We start from the raw sequence: 21,681 nt of genomic DNA on the forward strand, positions 1-21,681 counted from the left end.
CTAATGCAGGTGGACCAAAAAGTCAAAAAGGTACTTTTTGTACACAGACAGCTGTACAGACCTGCAGCATAAGTTTTGTTAATGTACTTGTCTCCTCATTTATTTCATGTAAATGTCTCTTTAGAAGGTTCCATTTTTTAGGCTTGATTTCAGTAAAAAGTCAAAACAGGCATGAGCAAAATGAGGGCGCTCCTACTGGCCTCAAAACTGAGTGACTGCAGCCAATATCACATACTTTCCATACATTTCTATTTTCAGTTGCTTAGTTCAAAACTTCTGCTTTGTGTCTGGACTGCAACATGCACTAGAAGTGGATAAAGGAGTCTTTGTGATAGACATGACTTTATAAATAAAAAAATACATTCACTACTAAAGGAGTAATCATAGAGATTTCCTCTGTTTCTACTTATACAGATACTTTATTTGGTTTACAGAGAAGGTCTGTAATTGAGTAGCTGTGTTAATCCAGGATGGGATTAACATAATTCAATGTTTTGATCAAGGTGCTTTTTCATGATCAGAACAAAGACACATGCATAAAGACAGATGGATTTGTATGTAAAACACTTCTAGAGAAGCCAGACTTCAAACACAAGCTGGATTAAATCCTTTCATGGTTTGAATTTTGTCCACTGAATTGAATAGGACACTCCCAAACTCACATTTTTCAGAATATTTGTCTAGTGTTATTATATATACTGTATAGTATAGAAATGTTTCTAAATAATATTTGCAAGAAGGATATTCACATCAATTTAAGAAAAACACAATCTACAAGAGCATCTTTCACAACTATTTATTAAATTATTCAATACAGGTTCCCATAAATTCCTGATTTTTTTGTATCAATAACACTACATGCTAGCTACATGACATGTCTGTTTTAAATGGCATTCAAGATTTCTGTGAAAATGATAAAATCCTAATGTCTGTAAGTTATGTTAAAAGAAAAGCATACTTTCCAAATTTAACCCCACAGCCTGTGAAAATGTGTTGCCATGAAGAGAATCTATACACTTTATTTTCCTTGGGGAAGAGACTGATTCTGGCACCAAGCCTGGGCTCCATGGCAACCTCAGACACTGTAACACTGCCACAGTCCCACTCCCTCCTCTGCGCTGGCTCTGCCTCTCCAGCCCATGCTCTGAGTCACTCCAACAGGCTGAGGCAGCAGAACATTCACTTTTTCCAACTGGGGTCCTTTTTTCTGTCTTTGTGTGCTGAAATGGAACTCAAACACTGAAGAGGGCAGGAATGCACAGGGAGGAAGGCCAGGACACAACATCCTGCAGTCAGGGAACCTGCAGCCTGTGTATGGGATTCCAACCATCTGAAATGCTTTTTGAGCCCCTCCTTTGTCCTGCAGTGATGTGTCATCAGGTTGGATGAAATACCCTGGTTTATGAGAAGAGTTACAGCAAATGGCCTTGGGAACCCCTGCTTCAAAGGATATGTTCAAAACTTGTTCTCCTGGCTTATATGCTCAGTCTACATGAAAATAAAATCATTGTCTACAAGAGGAACATGCTTTGGACACATACAGGAAAAGGATTTGGAATCCCATCATTTAATGGTAGTAGGAAATATTACTCTGTTATTAAAGTCAGCATAGCTTCTGAAACACCCAAAAATATACTTAGGAACCTTAAATCTCAAACCCAACCAAACCCTCACCTCTCTCTCCAAAAAACCCTGAAGGATTATCTGGGTTGGAAATCAACCATTTGCTAAATATCCAGTTAAAATGCTAATTTTATCCTCCTCTGTGCCAGTTTAGTTACATTCAAGAAACCAAAATAAAACCCCCAAAATTATTAATGTACTGTAAAGCTCATTCACTAGGTCCAGATCAGACCACTGGAAGGCTTTCTTTACCTTGACAAAAGAAAGATTAATAAGAAGGCCTAATGTACAATTTATGTCCCTTTATGTCATAGAAAGAATAGGTGGGAAAAGACTTTTAAGATCATGAAATCCAGCTGTTAACCCTGCCAAGGCCACCACTAAACCATGTCTGTAAGTGCCACATGTACACATCTTAAATACTTCCAGGGAGGGAGGCTCCATCACTCTCCAGGCAGCCCGTTCCAATGCTTGACAGCTGGTTTTGGTGACAAAAGTTTTGCTAATTTTGCCAATCTAAACATAACCTAGTGCAAGCAGAGGCTGTTTCCTCTTCTCCTATCACTTTTTCCTTGGGATAGGAGACCAATCTCCACCTGTCTACAGCCTTCTTTCAGGTAGTTGTGGAGAGTGATTAGGTCTCCCTTGAGAAATTAATGTAGGAGCAGCTACAGAACATTAGACAAACAGGATGTTTCTATATTGCTTCCTAATCTGTACCAGTAATAACAAAAATAATGTTTCACATAGTCTTGGTTTTGTCTGGAATAGAGTGAATTTTCTTGCTGGTAGCTGGTGCAGGGCTGTGTTTTGGGCTCAGAGTGAGGGCACTGTTGCTGACACTCTGGTGTTTCTGGTGTTATTTTTACCTATTTGAATTTTATGGTACTATACTAACATAACCAAATCAAACTAAACCCATCACTCAGGGTTTTCCTTGCTGTTACCTCAGTTTAGTTTTCTTATAACTTTTGGAAAATTTGCTGTGAATTCCAGAAAAGCAGCTTCTCCAGAGCAGACCTGGTCAGCAGCTGCACTGGAGATTGAAGAGGACAAGGCCATGTGACACTTCTGTGCTGAATGCTGAGGCTTGTTTTGGACACTGCTAAGAGAACAGCACTGTCCAAGTGTACAAACATGAACAAGCAGCCTGCCCTGTAGCAGGGAGGGAGGGCTGAACTATGAGATATTGCACAAAATTCCAGATTCTATCTGGTAATTCAATCACTGAGCGCTACAAAAAGGCAAAAAAAAAATTAAAAAATCTGTTTGATTTTGAGAAGAGAGAAGGAGATTGTGAAACAGTGCTAGTGATTCTCTGACATTACCTGGCTACAAAGTCAGAACCAGATGGACCATCCACATAATTTCTTCTGTTAGCATTCAAGCTGTGAGCAGAAGCTGCATCTTTTGCAGGTTCAGCTGCCAGGAAGAAAAAGTTTAAGTTATTATAGTTTAGTATTCAGTTAAATTACAAAGTAGAAAAGCTGTCCAAAATAACCTGAAATAATGATTTTCAAAGACTAAAAGAATTTTCACTGATTCCATGATTTGGATTAAAACTGTCACTTCCTTTCATCTTTATGTCCTCCAAAGCTCCTGTACTGGCACTAATTAAAGAAATGGAGACTGACAAAATAGACTAGAAAAATCAAGGGAAGCACAAATACAGAAAAACAAACTAAAAACGAGCCACAAAATTAAAAGTAAACAGTTTTAGTAAAAGTTATTTTGGAAGAAGTGTTTCTGATACAATTTCTCCCCAAACCCTTAGAGCGACTAGAAAAAAGGCTTTTTGTCACACCCTAAACCAGTTAGCACTATTTAAAGATTTATGTCAGATTTGTATGTGCTGTAAAGCATAAAAATGAAGAAAATGTATAATAGCCACCCAATGAAAATCTCTTCCTAGTGCATGGAAAGCCAATCACAGCACTGCTGTGTGAACATTTCAGTTACCTGAAATGTTATTTACCTGAAAGTAGTCATTAACAGATGTCAAGATCTAACAGAAAGGTGCATTTTTAAATTTGAGAATTGCTGATGGAAGATGGTGCCTTTGCACTTGGTACAAAATGAAATTTTACAATTAGCTCTCTATTCACTTTGCCCAGATTTATGATTCTTTCTCTTGGTATCTTCTCAGCAACACAAGCTCTTCAGGCTAAATTCTGTTCTTGGTTTCTTATTATGTTTGTAATTCTTGCATGGGCATAAATGGATTCAAGGCTTGTTTAGGTCAGGAAAATTTGCAAGTGATTATACCACAACAATTTAAATGAGTTTTTGGTAACAGAAAGAAAATCTAATTATGATTTATGAGATGAGATGAAGATTTACAATGAAGAAAGAGAACTCTTTTCCTTCTTTAAGGGGGTTGCACACTGCCAAATCCTGTTAACTAAAATGTTCACTGCATCTGTGAACACAATGGCAATCTGTATACACATACATATCAAAACATGCATATTAAGGCCAATCCATAACATAATTACCTTGGGGATGCACAACAACACGGGGCTGTACAAATGATGGCTTCACCACTTCAAACCACCAGAACAATTCTGCCATGAACACCATGTAATTGCTCTACATGAAATAAAAAAAAGAGAGAAATTGATGTTAGAACACAAGCCTGCAAGTAAACAGATTAAGCAGCATTTGGGAGATGACTCTGTGTTTCAGCCAGTTTACAATCTCCATTTATTTTATACAATCCCCACTGTATTTTTCAGAAATAGAGACCAGTACAACTGATCTGAAGCACCAATACATAACTTGACCAGATTGCAACCAATTGGGTTGAAATGTTTCATAACAAGCATATGCTCTAGCCTGATGTCTTGCAGGGAGGGCAGAGAGGAGCAGGATGGGTGAAAAAAAATGCCTGCCAAAGATCAGCCATTTCCATTAAAATATAGCACTGAAAAGCCCACTGCAAGGGCAGATAACACTTTTTTCAGATTTTTAATATTAAAAAGCATGGTAGCCCCTTGTTTTAGAAGTTAGAAACTGATTTTGGCTTTTGTGTTAAGTATGTGCATTTGTCATACTTGTGAAGTTCTACCCAAATTTACAAGCCTTTAATGCAAAACAAAAAACAGCAGCAGACTTTCTTGGCTGCAGGTTAGAAAAAGGTTTTAGCTCCAACGGTTTATGCACTGCTGATATTTATGTCCCTACTGTATGTTCCCATTACACAGCTATGAAACACACAGTGTGGGAGCCACCAGATTAAACAGGAGGGGAAAAACAGATGAAAAGGAAAAAAAACAACTGGTGACAAACTGCATCAACAACAACAACAAAAATCAATAGAGGAAAGCCAGGCAGGAGCAGTTGTTTCTGCTGCAAGAACATACGAGGAGTGCAAAAAGCCCTGTTGACTGTGGAGGCCAAAGAATTCAGAGGCCAAAGGTTCTGCATCTTCAGTGCCACTTCATATCTAGAAATATCAGCTGAAGGAGATCAGCAAATATCCAGGTTTGAGCTGGCTCAAACAGGTGCACAGACCTTTGCCACCAGTCTTACAGAGTCTGAAGATGTAAACAATGCTTATACATTAAACTGGGAAACTATAATTAAACAACTTTTTGTTTCAAACAGTTTATTTCAAAAATTTGAAACAAAAATGTCATTCTAATTCAAAAACAAACCACAGGCATTAAGGGTAAGAAAGTAATTGTAAAATAAACAAAATATTTATTAAAAACCTTTTGATAATAAATGAGATAATTTAAATTCCACATCAGTGTATTTGAAAATATAATTTTGAGTATCTGTTTCACACTTTTGCTTCAGATTTCTTTTTCCTGAAGATTTCTAACATAGATAAGCCTACACTTCAGCAAAGGGACATTCAGACCAAAAGCTACTCCTACACTGCACTATATGGTGAAGGGATCAGGCAGATGTAGCATAGCTATTACACAGAAGTTATAAATAGAATAGGAAAAACCCCATCGCTGTTTATTCAGCTTGACAGAACTGAATGAGGAAAAGTGCATAGCAGAATCTTTTTTCCATTCAAGTTAATGTCAAGCATAGCATTTCAGTACCACACACTGATTTCATTAGGAAGCTTAGACCAATAAAAAAAACAGATGTACTTCTCAGATTAATTTGATTTTTAATACTACAATTTCAAAATATTATAAATTCTCTCTGAATATCTTCCCCTTCCCTCTCCTTAAACTTTCATATTTTTTACTTGATTTTTAAGTAAAAACTTAAATCATAAAATGTTCTAATCATAGCTTTGTCTCCATCCAAAATAATATTGCATTTAGATACTCCAATTTCTCATGTTTATGTTGAAATGCTGCATTTCAACAAAAAATAGACACACAACAGTGTGACTATTTTATGAAGGACAAATATTCCTTCTGAGAATATCTTCTATGCAGTGCTGAGCTGCTGCAAGCCAGTTTGTTTTTCGAAAGCCACCAGAGCAGTATTTACTGAACTAAAAATGAAAGTGCTGCACAGCCCACTGAGAACAGAGGCTATTTAGATGTCTGATGGGGAGCCATCAGGATGGAAATCACGTTTTCTCACAGGTTATTTTTAGTCAGAACGACTGAAGGGAAAGACTGATGATCAGTAACAATTTTTTTTTTGAAAAACTAGCAGTGGGTCTGTAGTAATGTTGCTATTCAGAACTCAAAAGAATGTACATATGATTTCCAATAGATTTCTGCCTTAATTATGGTGCCAGAAATTCTAACAGCTTGCCATATGATTATCAAATGCACTTACACACAACAATATTTTAACAGTTATTAAAAACTAAGGAAGCTCTGAGCAGTCCAGGCAGGCTCAAGCCCCCTGAACAGCAGATGGCAGACTTGCAGCTTCAGAGATCACATTCTCATTTAATTTCATTTCATTTAATCTCATTTAATTTCGAATACTTCAAATAAATTATACCCCTCTAACACCTATAGGTTTTAGAACTGCATATTTAGAGAATAACCACAATATCATACCTACAAATGATACATATAATTTGTCACCAGGCTTGCATCCACTAAAATTAGGTGTGAGAGCAGCTGCAGAAGCTTTTAGAATTTTTTTCAAAATGAACATAAAATACACTGTGAAATTTTTGCCATGATGCACATTCAAATCTCTGTTCAGTGGGTCAGAAAAGGTCCCGTCCAGTGCAAATCCACAGCTTTTTTGTCATACAAGTGCCAAGGTAAATGCTTCAAGACTGCAGAAACTGGAGTGTCACAAACTGTCTCGAGAAGGCCAGACTACAGCTGTGCATGATCTAAGCACTACCAGTTTGTCCTCTGTCCTGCCACAGGCTAATAAATGCCACAACAAGTCAGTTTTCAAACCCACTCTGCCTTGTTTCAGACCACAACTGAGAGGGAAGAGCGGCCCATTAACATCAGCGAAAGCAAACCACACTGCTTCCCTTTAAATAATGAGTCAGGAACATTTGGTCCCTCTCAGGGAGAAACTGCCTCAAAAAACTGTTCCCTGGTTGAATCTTACTTTTAATTCCCGATCCTCAGTCGTTTTAACCCAGCCAGATGGGAATGAAATGGCTGAACTGACTCCCACCATACATAGTAAGTGCCTCACCAAGCAGAGCCAGCTGCTCTCCCAGGTCCTTAAGGGGTTCCAGTTGCCAGTTCAGGCTTAGGTGAGCAGCCTGGCTGGCAGTGGGAGGGAAAGCTGTGCAACATGTGTGGACATCGTGCAGCCCTGAATTTCTAGGATTTATCTATGCAATATACTTGAACACTATCTTTCACATCTCTGGTGCTGATTACAGCTTCTGCTTATGTTATTTACAAATAAACACCATCAATATTACATCAGAAAGTACAAGTATTCAAAACTGCTCAAGTGCAATAAATATCTTTTTATATAAATCACAGAATGACTAGGTTGGAAGAGACCTTCAAGATCATCAACACTTCAGATATCATATACTCCTGTTCAGCAGCAGGAAAAAAAAAGAAGTTCTGGATCTGAATCAAAAAAGATCTGACAGTGCAAATGTTTTTTCTGCCACTCTGGTTAGTAATCAGGTGCAAAAATAAGGTACCTATTCTATATGCCTAGTTGTGATTCTGCAGAGTTTGGAGCCTGGCCCACATCTAGGTCAGAGGAACGCCCTTTCAGCCAAGACACAGCAATCATCTCTCACATTTGCGTCATTTCACATTCTGAAAGCTTTCATTCCAACAAATATGCCTTCTGTATGAGCTTGGGTGAGCAGACTCTCCAGATCTCAGCACACAGCAACCAGAGAAGACAGACTCAAGATTTCTATTATTTCTGCTTGTTAAATATGCAGGGAGGATTCAGAAAACATTGTGATTATTTTTATGTAATCGCTCTCGACTTGTGTTTGTCTGTCTCAAAGGATAACAACCAGGAACCAGTATGGTCCCCTGTTGGTGCCTCAAGCATCCATGGAATGTATTGAAATTTTTTTTCTTTAATATCAGTAGCCCTGCCTTAGTAAACATCTTATGAAGAACTTTACAAATGTATTTTTCTTAGAGGAGAAGAAATGGGCAATAAAGAGCAACAAAACTTTCTGCTTCCTTTGATTATGACACATTAAAGCTGTCCAGAAATCCAGACAAAGCTTATTTCTGCTCTGTGCTAAACCAGAACTAAGCCAACAGTTTCATCTGCTGGGAAATCTCAGAGCCTCTATCAAAGACTTAGGATGCTTAAGTGAAGTCAGTGTTTCTGTGCATTTTGGTGGGAAAACTGAAATCACCTTGGTCAAGTGCTGCACTAAATTTCTGCATCATATCCTATCTCTAACTTCCCTTGATTTAATGTACCAGGACAGTGCAGGGTGCCCTGGGAAGAATGTAAGGTATGTGGTTTGTGCTGGATCACTTAAGAAGTTCTGCTCTCTTCCTTCTCAAGAACCAGCAGCAAGCCAGGATACCTACTGGAATTTCTAGGACCACACAAGGCACAGCACTGTAATTCCAAAAACTCTGCTGAGATTTTTTTTCTTGAGGTTTTTTCCAGTAAGATATCAGCAGTTGGTATTTTTTACTTTTTCTGTCACTACTATGTAGGTAAGAGGTTTGTAAGCCACTGAAAAGCACAGTGGCACCTACTGTGCAGTATGAGCTCCTCTGAAAACAGACAGGAATTTCTGCTGATTAACAAACACAAACCTCTACAAATAGTAAGACTTCATACTATGTCCATTTTGTAGGCTGAGATGAGTAGCTTCCACAAACCAGTGTAACTCAATGTGCAATATTTAAAATATCCATTCACAATACAAGTTTTTTTTAAGTGACAATAAAATTCATTGGAGAAAAAACACATTTATTAAAATGTACTCTACTCAGATGCACTGGAAAACTAAGGAGGAACTCTTTTAACAATGAATTTATTTTCCAAGCAAATTAACTCTTAACACTGGAAAAACAGAGTTCACAGCACTAGCTGAAGTTTCCATGCCAAGTTTTAGAAGAAAAACTTGGCAGGCTTCCTTTGTAGCATTTACATCTAAATAAGCATCCATGCCACAACAACTTGTAAAAACATGATCACAAAAGGGTTCTCTCAGATCTAGAAATACTCTAACTCTTTGAAAGAACTCTAAATCCTATCTAAAATCAGTGTTCAGAAATAGCAAAATCACTAAGTGTAAAGTCTGATGCATTGGGATATTGACAAAATATTTACTATAGTTAGGTTTTTTGTAATTGAAGCTTCTTAGTGCATACTGGTTTGAGAAATAATTCAAGCCATTACTATAAAAACGGTATGACTAATTGTCATGAATCAAAACAAGAATAACTAATTCTCCCTGCTTACAGATAGATATATTTCATATATCTGTAAGCAGAGAGAAACCATCAAAGTGCAGTGCAGGAGTCCTGCTGGAGCCCCTGAGTGAGGCTGTAGGACAGGAGTGCAGCCAAGGCAGACTGCAATGCAGCAGAGGCAGAGCACTGCATGTGAAATTTAACAGCACCAAAAGCTGCCTGAAAGCACTCACTGCACAGCTCTGCATACACAAAATAAAGCAGCAACAGCCAAGGAGTCTAGACTTAGGTCCTGCTGCCCTTACTCACCCTGGCAGCTCATTACTTATTTGGAAAGGGTTGGGTTCAACCCTACAGGAGACAACAAAGCTGTATTCAAGCTCTGGCCTCTGTGACTCTGCTTGTGAGATTGCTAGAAAATCATAAAAGCAGTGAAATGACCCAGATATTTAGAAACCAATTACATCCCATCTGCAATGGATATGCTGACTTCAGAAAAATAATATTTCATTCCCTAAAGGCAAGCCAACAAGAATCTTAAGCAAATGAAGTATGTTTTGTATAGAAGAAAGTCTTGGTGAAACAAAATAATGAAAAATTAAAATTACAATTAGGCAAGAAATTGTTCAGTTGCTCCTTTTTGTACAGGCTGAAAGAATTACAGAATAATGTTTTATTTTCCTCTTTCTAAATGAGCAAAATCTTAGATTGATGGAATACACTTAATTGCTTATCCAAACAACTGTATTTGTTGGAATTATGTTGCTGCTAATTTTTGGGGCATCAAGCCCTTGGTTGCTCAAAAAATTTAACTCAGAAATTAACTCAGAAATTTACACTTTGACAAAACCAAAAGAGCTTTAAGATTAAAACACGTGAAATGGTGTATACAGAAATGAGTAAGAACAGTGAGTAGTAATTCCATAAACAATTCCTTAATATTTCCACCTATTGTTAAGGCCTTGATACATTGAAACTAATGCAGATCACTATTACATTTCAACAGAAATACTGCAGATTACAGACTTCAACTATTAATTAATCAGAAAAAAGATAAAGTAGGAAACAGTTTTGCACAAAATCAAAGTTCTTACAAATCCTTTCCCAAAGGCTTTTTAAAAAATACTTGGAAATTACTAGGAAAACATAATGGCCAAAAGAAGGAGGCTTTTCATTCTGCTGAAATCTGTGTCTTGCATGCTATGTCACAAGAGAAGCCATACAGCAGCAGACTAAAACTCTAGTTTAGTAAAAGACTAAACATATCACTAACAAAACAGTTGCTTGCATTTTTGTTCAAGTGTTTTATTTTTACCTTTATTGAAGAAGCTGCATAGAGCATATCCTCAAGACTGAAATGGCAACACTGGTTGAGGTATTCCTGACAAAATTCTTGGATCAGCTGTAGATTATACAGGCTGTCAGCCAAAGACATTGTATCTTTCAAACAAATATCTAAAAAGGAAGAAAATAAGCAAAGATTAGATACAACTCCAAATTCCCAAAAATTGCATTTTGGCTTTTACTGATTCAGGAGCATTTACTGAATAATTTCAGATATCATTTCTGCCCCACTCCTCCCCACCAGATACTTTTATTTTTCTAATTCAGAAATGAAAGAAATTATTTATTTACATTTTATCTTAGAATTTCTAAATATTTAGATTTTTTTGTAAAAATTAATTTTGTTTTTCACTGTTGAGAAGTTAATTTGTTTCTGTTTTGACTTTTGTGAAAATATAAGTTATTCTCTCACCCCAACTATTTCCATGTAATGAAAAAATACATCTAATCACTAATTTAATTTTTTTTTAATAATTATGTTTTCTATAAAACAAAGGCAGTAAGAAATAGGCACGTTTTTGCATACATTTCTCTGTACATATTAGTTCTTCGTCTTTAAACAAGAACATTTTAGCATCAATAAGCCTGAATCTTCACAAAAAACCAGCCTGGTCTTAGGTATTCATGTTTGTGGATTGAGATGTTTGAGATGAGATTTTCCAAGGAGCTGAAGGCTGTTATATAAATTATCACTCTCTGAAAGTGCTATGTAAAGACAAAGAAGTGGTGGTTGTGAGCACACTTGTGTAGTTACATTGTGTAGTATTCTCTGAGTAGTATTTAAGCCCAGATACTCTCTGTTGTCTTTTTATTATTGCTGCTTGGAATAATAAGTCCCATGAAAAAAAGACAGTCCTCTTAAAAAAAAAAAGGACTGAAGAAAAGAATTAAATATACTTCCAGAGCATGCATCAGATTTTCTTGCTAAAGCAACAATGTATGGCAGAACTCTACATAAGTTTTGAATTGTTAAGGATAAAAGGTTTCTTCATAAAAGAAATCTACTTTGATCCCAGCAGGATAAGGACTCCCACCCTGAAGAAAATCAGACATAGTCCATAATTCCAAATCCACAGATGATGATCAATAGGAAAAAATGTTTGACTAAACTGACTGAAATGAGATTAATGTGAAGTCATACATTTGAATCTAATAAAATTCTAATGTGATTCACTGACTGAAGGTGATATGGAGCAGGGAGTTAGCACATATTACATAACACATATTAGCCAGTGTGTGCCTTTGGCATCATGCAGTGATGAAAAAAACAAACATGATGCTAAAACCTATCAGAAAATTCATTTTCAGCAATGACAGAGGAGCACCAAACAAAGCAGGAATGGGATGTCAGTCTGGATTTTTCTGTATGATTACAACCCTCTACAGTCAAGAACAGTAAACCCAAACTAGACAAGCTGCAGAGGAAGACTATTGAGGATAACAATGAGAATGGAAATCCACTTCACCAAGGGAGGATGAAAAGGCTTGGTTCAGTAGCCTGAGCTAAAACAAGAGGAAGAAAACAAATCAAAAATGTGAACATCAGATTAGAAACTGTTCAAACCAAAGGATACTGCTGCAGGAACAACAAAGGCACATAAGACAGGTTACGTAAAAACCAAGAATAGGTTGGTAAAAACCAAGAATGAAATTTAAAATCATGTAAAAAAAAAAGGAAGGGTAAAAGAAGAGTACAGATTTTCAACAGTTTGGCAGTTTTAAGATAGAACAAGATAAATTCAAGAAAGGGATTATATAATTTTGTGCAATAGTCAACTTCATGACTCAGTGGGAGTCCTTTCTAGTTCTGTATTCCTTCAAGGAAACCTAGATTTAAAAGTGAAATGAAGACTTAATGAGAAGAATTTATCTATTTCAGACTACAGAGAACCCTAGAATACCATTTTCTTTTTGTTAATGCATTTTTAGGCATTTTTGCATATGTATTTTTATTACCCGCCTTCTTCACTTTCAGTACAGAACCAAATCTTAGTAAAATTCAACATGCATCAAAAACTCTATTACCTAAGTACAGGGAAGATGAGCAAAATCTTATTAAAGTGTTTCCAGTTGCTTTGGAGTACCTTTGAATTTACTTCTGAGACAATGACATGCACATTTGTATCTTTAGGGAAGATGATGTCAGGACACCTAAAAGAATATTAAAACTGAAGTTCCAAAGCTGCCATGTGCCTTGCCCTGCTCAAAGGCAGATGCTGGAGGAAGGTGCTGGTCAGGCAAGGCACACAAGGCCTTTCAGAGTGTCTGGGATCTCAGCCATGCTGGAACAGGACAGAGGCACCAGGTGTTACCACAGTCAATCCCACCCAAGTTCTAACTCTTCCCTAATCTCATATAATAGTATGCATTTGGCTGCAATGTTTATGTAAATCGAAAGTTCTATTTATCAAAATTCTCAAGCTGCAGAAGAAAGGTGAATGAATGCATCATTGTGCCTTTCATCTTCAATGCCTCCTGTGCTGAAAGCTCCCTATAAAGTGGTTGTGAATATGAATTCCAGATTTCAGTCCCTAGCAAGCTCTAAACCCTTCTTCATATTCCTGAATTTCTCAGGATGTTTCTGTCTAAGTGTTCCCACGACATCAAAGGTATCATAGAAAGAACACAGTCAGAAAATGATGGGTGTTAGCTGCCAAGACATTCTACAGCTCTTAGTTGCCAAGAGGAAGGTATAACTTTACCAGGCTTCTGAGCAAAAGAATGAGATGAAGCTGCTCATCATCACAGACAATTGCTATTATAGAACAGCATGACAGCAATACATTCTACACTATACATTTTTGGTTACTCTATAAATGATTGAGATAGGTCCCAGGTGAACTGAAAGCTCAGAATACAGAGCAACTATTTGCCATGCAGTGAAGCTGTGCAGAGCCCAGCTCTAAACTTCTCTAAGTTTTATATCTGTAACTGCTCAGATGCAAAAAAAGAACTTATGCAGCTTCAAGAGTAAGAGTTTTGCAGGTAGTTTCAAGTATGTTTATTTTAGTGTAGCAACATAAAAGCAAGCACACCAGGGAAGGACATCTGGGCTCCTTTTATTTAAATGTAAAAAGAAATGGCCACAAAATTTATATTAAACCCACCACATTTAAATGATGCCTGCTGTATGCTGCATTTAAGCGCCCTCCTTCACACAGCTCCCAACACAAACATTTAAACTTTTATGGCCATGTATACAAGTTGAGAGACAGGCCAGACATACCCTCCAGTTTAATGATATCTGGGCAGTAGAAGTGGATGAGGGCTGCCAGAGCACAGCCATCTGTACCATCCTTCAGCAGATTCTCCACCAAGGGAATGCAGGGCAGCTGCTTCAGCAACGTCTGCTCCTTCCGGTAACGAGCCTGCAATGCGAAATGGACACACTCAGAGAAACAAAGGCTCTGACACATATGAAGAAACAGAGTCATACTGTAGGTGTTACACTGCCAGTGAAAAAGCAGTATTCAAGAAATAGCTGAATATTCTGAGTATTCTATTTCCTACAACTATTCATGCCATGCTACATTTTGAACAGGATAATATAGTATCTAATATTCTAATATCTAATAACTATCTTAATAATATCTAAGAGTAAAGGAACAATGCTAATACTGAGCTTAGCCTTCAAAACTACCAAGTTTTGATGATCTCTCTATAGCACACTAAACTAAATAACATTCTATCCCTTAATTAACATTTAACAGTCATTATACAATCAAAAATGATCTGTGTGCAAACACAGTGAGACAAGTCCTCAGCTACTGCAACTTCAGTTTTGTGGCAAGTCACATGGCTCTGAAGTTAACACACCTAAGTATCTTGCCCAAAATCTTATTCATACAACTGACAGTGACAAATTCAGAAACAAGGAAATCTGCATTTGATCAACTCCATTTTTATTACTAGCATGTGTAAGCAGTCATAAACATAGAGAAATATTAATGGTCAAAAGTTATGACCATGCCGTGATCCAGTAATAAATAGAAATATTTCAAAAATCCAGTCAGCATATAAAGAGATCCTTGGGTTAGAATGTTGATATGGCATTTATGTGCAGTGAATATATTTTCAATAGGTTGCGGGTGTTTTTTGTCGTAAGAGAGGAGGGCTTACTGAAAAAATGGACTTAACATCATTCCTTTTTTTTTTCACTTCTTCCTGGGAAAACAAACAGAGGTGGAAGAAAGTGGCATAGATTTTAATTTGTTAGTATTATTTACCAAGACCTTTTTAAAACAGCAGTGAAGGGTTACTGCTGTACTCACACCACAGAACTACCTACAAGCAGCAGAGTGTTTCTGAGTTAATCTTATGCTATTTAAATGCATCTATACCCACAGAGCTGCAATCTCCCTGCAGGGACTCTCAGAAATCTTTGTGGAAATCACTCTTCCCAGTAAGGCTAAAACTGACTGTTCTTACCTCCCACTCTCCTTTTGGCTGGGCTGGAGCAATTACTGATGGGACTGTACCCAAACCATTGCCCCAGCTACAGCAACTCCCTCCTCCTGTGTTTCTGCAGTGAATGAGGGCATGAGCAGGGATGGAGGTTTTATGGAGGGGCAGGAATTGTTTAGGCCAACTGTGCATGCAAAAAGGTCTGTGGAACCACAGACTAACCCTGAGGGCTGTACTTACTGTCACTGGATTTCTGTCAAGGATCACATGGCATTATTTTAGTGAATGTCAGTGTCCTCTAACTGGCCTAAGAACTAAAAGCCTAGTCTGGCAACAGCAGCCACATCAGTTCTAGAAAAATAAAGGGCTTGTGCTTGGTCCAGAGAACTTATACCTCAACCAATTAATATTTAAAAAAACCCCTGAGACTTAGTTGTTATTTCATGCTTTTAGTGTAGTTGCATTTGTGCGCCAAATATGCTTTATAAAAATGAAAATCCCATTTCTGTGTGCTAGAGGAAACATTAACACCAAACAAAAATCATGTTCCTGTTATGCATTATTCATATTCTTTTCTTCATGTTCTTAATACTCCCTAGTATATATAATGAAATAGGTCAATTATAATTGCAGTGAAAGTTTAATCTCTCTCACTCTATGGCAATCCAGTGACCCACTATGATGAAAAAGCTCTAAGTTTCAAATTCCATGTTACTATGTCCATGTATGTCCTCCTCAAGATGACTGAAATTAAGTCTATGAAATACCACAATTTAATTATGATTAAGCATCAATAATAGTAACAGATACAAGTATAGATGGACTGAACATCATCATTCTACAAGCTCTGTTTAATTCATAAATTCTTTTGAATAGTATCTTTTAATGGAGTATTCAAAAATATTTGAAACTGACAATCTAGTGGTGCTGCACAGTAAATCTTGTGAAAAAGTACATTGCACTTTGATGATGCCTTCACTGGCCTCATGAACAGTGCCCACCCATGCTAGAAACTGTGTCATATCTTTGAAGTGGACATAGAGGATTTAAGCCATTGTAGAGAATGCCAGGCACATTACCATTCAGGAAAGATAAACTCATAAAACCTGATCTGCTAGGTTCATTTCTGTACAGCAGGCATCATGTTTCATTTTGGTTGAAAAGATAAAAGAAATTATACTGAAAAAATGAAAGACTTGGTAATTGCACTGCATTTTAAATAACCTTCCATTTGAAGAAACTCTTCTCATCAGCTGCAGTGTTTGCTACTAAATACATATATATATGCAATAATGCAAAAGATGAACTTCTACATTATAAAGCTCTAGAGCTAATTGAAACATAAATGCTAATACAGGCATCTTGTTTCTGAGATCCTAAACCATCCTGATTTAGCATCTTTGAGCTTATTTCACTTAATCTAGTCTAGGTTTAGTCAAGACACTTGCCTAGAAACCAGGTCAGTTAAAGAACAGCACACCAGCTACTCTCTCCTAAGTGCTTGTGTGTATTCAGAGCTAATGATTAAGAATGAATGCTCTTACACATTTACCATACAGTAGATAAAATGTTATAAATGTACTTATCAGAGGTTTTAGCTGCCTCTATGCTCAGGAATATCTGTCACTATGAAACGTGCTCTGTTCTAAAGGGGAGAGACAGAAGAGTGGCTCAAGTGATAGAGCAGCCTGAGGGTTATCAGTAGCACTTGGGGTTTAACTGCATCTCTACTGAGCTAACAACACAAAGTAACATAAATACCACTAATTCAAGTTGTTTACAGATAACTGGCAGGCAAACTGGAGTTAGCTTCTCAACAGATGGAGTATTTTAGAGTTGAATATCATTTTTATGCAAAGGAAGATACTCACTAGTAAAACCAACACCACAGACAAAAACAGAACACATATTCTGAAACTGTTTTCAAGTAGCCTTACTATGACAAAATAAGACAAAAAATTTGTGATATCATGGTCCACCTGATATTTTTTTCTGCATTATTCCCTCCAATTACACTCCCTTAACTCCAAAACAAAATGAATGGGCTGTACTGTGAAGAGCAGAGTATCTGTGTGTGTGTCACAATTGTAATAGATACCTTTACAGAGACTGTCAGGAGTCTGAACACTGCTCAGCCTGCTGGAGACAGGACCTTTAAATTACTTTTCCAGACACAGAGTAATTTTTCTTGTTGCCTACATGCAACTGCCTTGTTATTTTCAATTTCTTTTGCAATGTAAGAACAGTGTTTCATTAGTTATGGCAACAAACATCTGAGGGACAGCTAGATCAATTATTTGGTAATCTTTAGAGCAATGATAGATGGGAATTAGTTCTTTGGAACTCAGATCAGAAGTATGTAATTCTGCATATACCTTAAGAGCTGTTCTCAGCCAAACCTAGCCAAATAAACAACCTGAAGGTACATCAAGTGTGAATTCCTACATGATAGAGGAAAGTAATGATAACCCCAAGGTGACACAGCACAGAGAAAACAAACTTTATATTGTTGCAGATATGCAAAAGTATTTTTTATTATTTTTAGTGAAATTATAGTTTCACTAAAAGTAGGCTGCTTTGGGTAATTTTGTGTGGGGAGAAATTAACAGCAGTCTTAAATCAGCTGAAAAAATGGGGAATTCTAGATGAATGGTGTAATGATTGCATATGCTTAGAATAAATAAGATTTCAGCTTGCATGTGGCATCAACAATCAAAAGCTACTTCTGCAAGTCTCTTTTTAGAAGACAACTGATATCAAATAGCATGTGTTTACTGAAAGTTTATGAAAAAGTAATTTATAAATGTTCATTGGACATGAGTTAATAACAGGTAGCACTGCCTTGTACAAACCCACTGACTGCTTGAAAAGTAATTCCTTATCCAGCATCATATCTCACATTTCTTTTGCACAGATTACCTTGCAAAACAGGCTTCTGCAGGTATGCACTCCTTTGCAGGGCAATCTCATAAAATTATCTCACACAGATAAATGAAATGAATGATTAGACCAGCATGACATGGACAAAGCCATTCCCAAAATAAGCAATTGATCAAAGTGAAGCAGTTGGGCAAACTTACAGGAACCAGTTTCCAAAACCATTTGGTAGGAGACTTCAGAGGAAGCAGTAGGAAAAAAGGATAAAGGCAAAAAGCAAAGGAAAAAAAAAAAAAAAAAGGAACATTTTATCAGATTTCATAAATTACTTTTATAAAGCAATTTTCTTTAACATTCTCAGTTTTGTATAACAGTGAGTTGTAATTTAATGGCAAGCATAAGTGCACTGTAACCTCTGCATATTGAGCTAATTAGCAGCAATAAAACTGGAGAAATATGTCTGCACTCTTTGTAGATCAACATTATAATTTTCCCACATGAACAGCTAAGATTGTCAGATCAATGCAGTTTTATGAAATGCTTTCACACATCTAATTGTACTCTACATATGCAATCCGACTGAAGAATTCATTTGAGACTTGAAGTCATGATATCACAAGTATCAAAATGAACTCCAGCAGCACACATGGGGAAGCAGGGAAGCTAAAGCAATGAAAAAAGGGATAAACACACTGTAGTACAGTACACCCAACTGCAATGAAGCTTGTGTTAGTTTCTTCAAGCCAAACAGTAACATTCAACAATATTTTTAAACAATCATATGACAGTTTTCAGGACAACAAGAGGTACAGGCAGTTATATTTTTACAATGACAAATCACATTAGCATCAGCTGCATGATGTGCAATGACCTGAAATGTAGATGGAGTTTTGACTACTGACAGAGGAATTATCAGAACTAATACATAAACCTCTAAACTCCTACACAACCAGAAAAATACTAATCTGAAGCACACTGACTTTTTATACTCTGGCATAATACTTCTAGTATTAAGAATAAAAATATTATGTACCAGTACTATAAATACACACAGAAAATGTCACCACTTCATCAATTTCATTGTAGAAAAATAAAATCAAAACCACAACCAAAGTGCAGGAAACAATTTATTTTGTTTTTAATGAAGATAAATATTTTCTGGAAATGGTAAAAATGCAGTTTAAAACTGCCATGGAACAAACTGCTATGGAACCTAATTATTTTATTATTTTATTGTTAAAATACTGTGCTTCTACAAAACCTTGAAGACAACTAGTAATGATACAGAGCTTTTATGGAAAAAAGCTATTGTGCACTAATGGGTGTGCAGCAGTAACACAGCTATTCTCAACATCCCTCTCCTCCATTTCACTGGATTGCAGCAGGAAAGAATCCCAAAGGCACTTAGAAGAAATCAGCTACAAGATGCATGTCAGTGTGTGGCTCTGGGCATTTCTGTTATACCCTTTACACAGGATTCAGCTTCTCTTAATCTCACTGAAAAATAGTCAGTGTATGGAAAACCATGGAAATTTCAAAACAAATTATCTTAATTTTCAACTACAATCAGGAATCCTAAAACCTATTATAAAGCAAGCTTTTGGCTAAATTGGCTGAGATCAGACCTAGGCTGCCTTTTATTCTATTTAACACTGACAGGAACATTGTTGTTGCATTTATCAAAGTGCAGTGTATTTCAGATCTGGAACTCAAAAACTCTACCAATGTCTGTGTAATGCTAGGGTGAAGAAGTAGTCTTTGGAAAAAAGCACAAATTTGTTTCAATTCTGAAGACTAGATCTCCCTAACAGTAACACCTCAAACTAGTAATCCAATATATATTTTTATTCATTCACCTGATTGAAACTGTGATTGAGATGACTATGAATATGCTTCAAAGGGGTAAAAGATTTTTAAAATTTAAATTCAAACATACCATAAGATTTATAAGTATACATTTTCTAAGGCCACATAAAAGAAAAGAGATGAAAGAAAAGCTGAAGTCTCTTGGACAACCTGGGAATTCAGTGCTTGTTGAACTGTCACTTCAGATCAGCAAGAATAAACTTTTTTGCCCTGGAACTTCACAAGAATCAGTCACTATGAAACAAACTAAGCAGAGAATCCTGGCTGACTTCTTCCCAATGTTTAAAACACCAACAACAAAACCAAAATAAAATCAAAATAAAACCCCACAAAACAACCAAAAAAAAAAAAAAAAAAGCTGAAAGAACAAAATTGTCCCTCAGGTTGAGAGTCTATGGTTTTACACTATGATTTATCACCCCTAACAAAAAGTTTGACACACAGCTATGATAAATTTATTTCCACATAAACTCATCTTACGGTGCCAAAACACAATAGTCATGCTTTTCATGAACTGCTTATTTCTGCTCTCTTCCTTGTACCATCATTTGTGCTCATGCAGCTGTGCACTGATTGGATCAAGAAGCTGATTCTGCTGCAAACTTTTCTTCTTGACAGGTTAGCTTTTGGTAGCAGTGTGGATTCATGAAACATTAAATTCTAGCAGAAAGTGGAACTACAGTGTTAGTGTTTTACCTTCACACACGAGGTTGCACTGTTTAAACTGTTCTTACAGAAAGTTTGAAGAATTCAGGTACTTAAATGAAGTTGCATTTGTTTCTCTCACAGGATTTGCATTTGACTTAAATCTGTTAAGACAGATTCAGTCTAAACCACAGAAGCAGACAGAAGAACAACATGTTTTTGGGAAAGCTCCAACTACACTGAACACCAGCAATTTAACCAGTGCAACTGTACATTCGCTACATATTATTCAGTGGAAGCCTGAAAATCAAAGCTATTTACTACAAAACTTGAAATCCTAATTCTGAAAAGAGATGCAGAGACTCTATCAGAAAAAGATGAGGTTACCACAAATCACCAGCTGATCAAGATCCACAGAGGACTACCTGGAACTAAAAATCATACACACTCCTTCCTCTCTTATCTTCTACAGACAGCTAGTAGCAGAAGACAGAGAAAGAAAAAAAAGCAACCTCATAATCTGTTAATACTGATTTTTATCTATCCAGACATAGAAAACAGGTATATCTTGGAGCACCCAATAATCTGTATTTGATGTTTAAATCTTTTGTAAATGTAGAAATTTACTCTTTGTTGAAAAGATTCACCAGAGTTCTGTAACAACACAGTAACACAGTTTGGCAGGCTTGAGGGCAACTCAATTATTTTTCACAACTGATTAATTTACAAATGTGTAACTGTAGGAAATTATGAAATTATTTTAAAATTACATGTTAACTTTGTTTCACCCTATAGGTACCTAATTTTCCTGCTTCTTGGCCAGATATTAAACGTAAAGAAGAGCCTTCCCTGTTGACTAAAATTATGTATTCTTCCCATGTTTGCTTGGCCATCTCTAATCAGCAGAAGGGGCATTCAGAATTTCAGTCTGATTGCATGCAATGGACTCATCCAATGCATCTGCATTAGTTTTCCTTGTAAAGCCAGTATTCAGTACAATCCTCAGTTAAGAAATTCAGGTTTAGTTGGGGTGTTTCACGTGTTTCTAAACCTCAGATGTTGGCATGCATGCAGTGACCATTACCTTTAGGAAGAGTAAGTGGAAACCTGGAAAATACTGTGAGACATATGACTAAAAGAAAAGCTGAGATAC

General features: G+C 36.6%; 1 protein-coding gene across 4 annotated transcripts in view; it reads right to left on the reverse strand.

Annotated features, from left to right (window-relative positions):
* The window catches only part of CAMSAP2 (calmodulin regulated spectrin associated protein family member 2), a 79,817-nt gene that overhangs the window by 14,570 nt on the left and 43,566 nt on the right, over positions 1–21,681 (reverse strand). For 2 of the 4 annotated variants that reach the window (XM_005487086.4, XM_026793442.2), the window contains exons 5-9: positions 18,221–18,253; positions 13,963–14,104; positions 10,708–10,847; positions 4,119–4,212; positions 2,952–3,045 (exon numbers count right to left, since the gene is read on the reverse strand). In XM_005487086.4, the coding sequence (XP_005487143.2) occupies positions 2,952–3,045; positions 4,119–4,212; positions 10,708–10,847; positions 13,963–14,104; positions 18,221–18,253 (503 nt within the window). The remainder of the gene's footprint in view (positions 1–2,951; positions 3,046–4,118; positions 4,213–10,707; positions 10,848–13,962; positions 14,105–18,220; positions 18,254–21,681) is intronic. The other 2 variants (XM_005487087.4, XM_026793443.2) reach the window with 1 other exon arrangement.

This window comes from Zonotrichia albicollis, chromosome 8, assembly GCF_047830755.1.
Source record: "Zonotrichia albicollis isolate bZonAlb1 chromosome 8, bZonAlb1.hap1, whole genome shotgun sequence".
Lineage (NCBI taxonomy): Eukaryota > Metazoa > Chordata > Aves > Passeriformes > Passerellidae > Zonotrichia > Zonotrichia albicollis.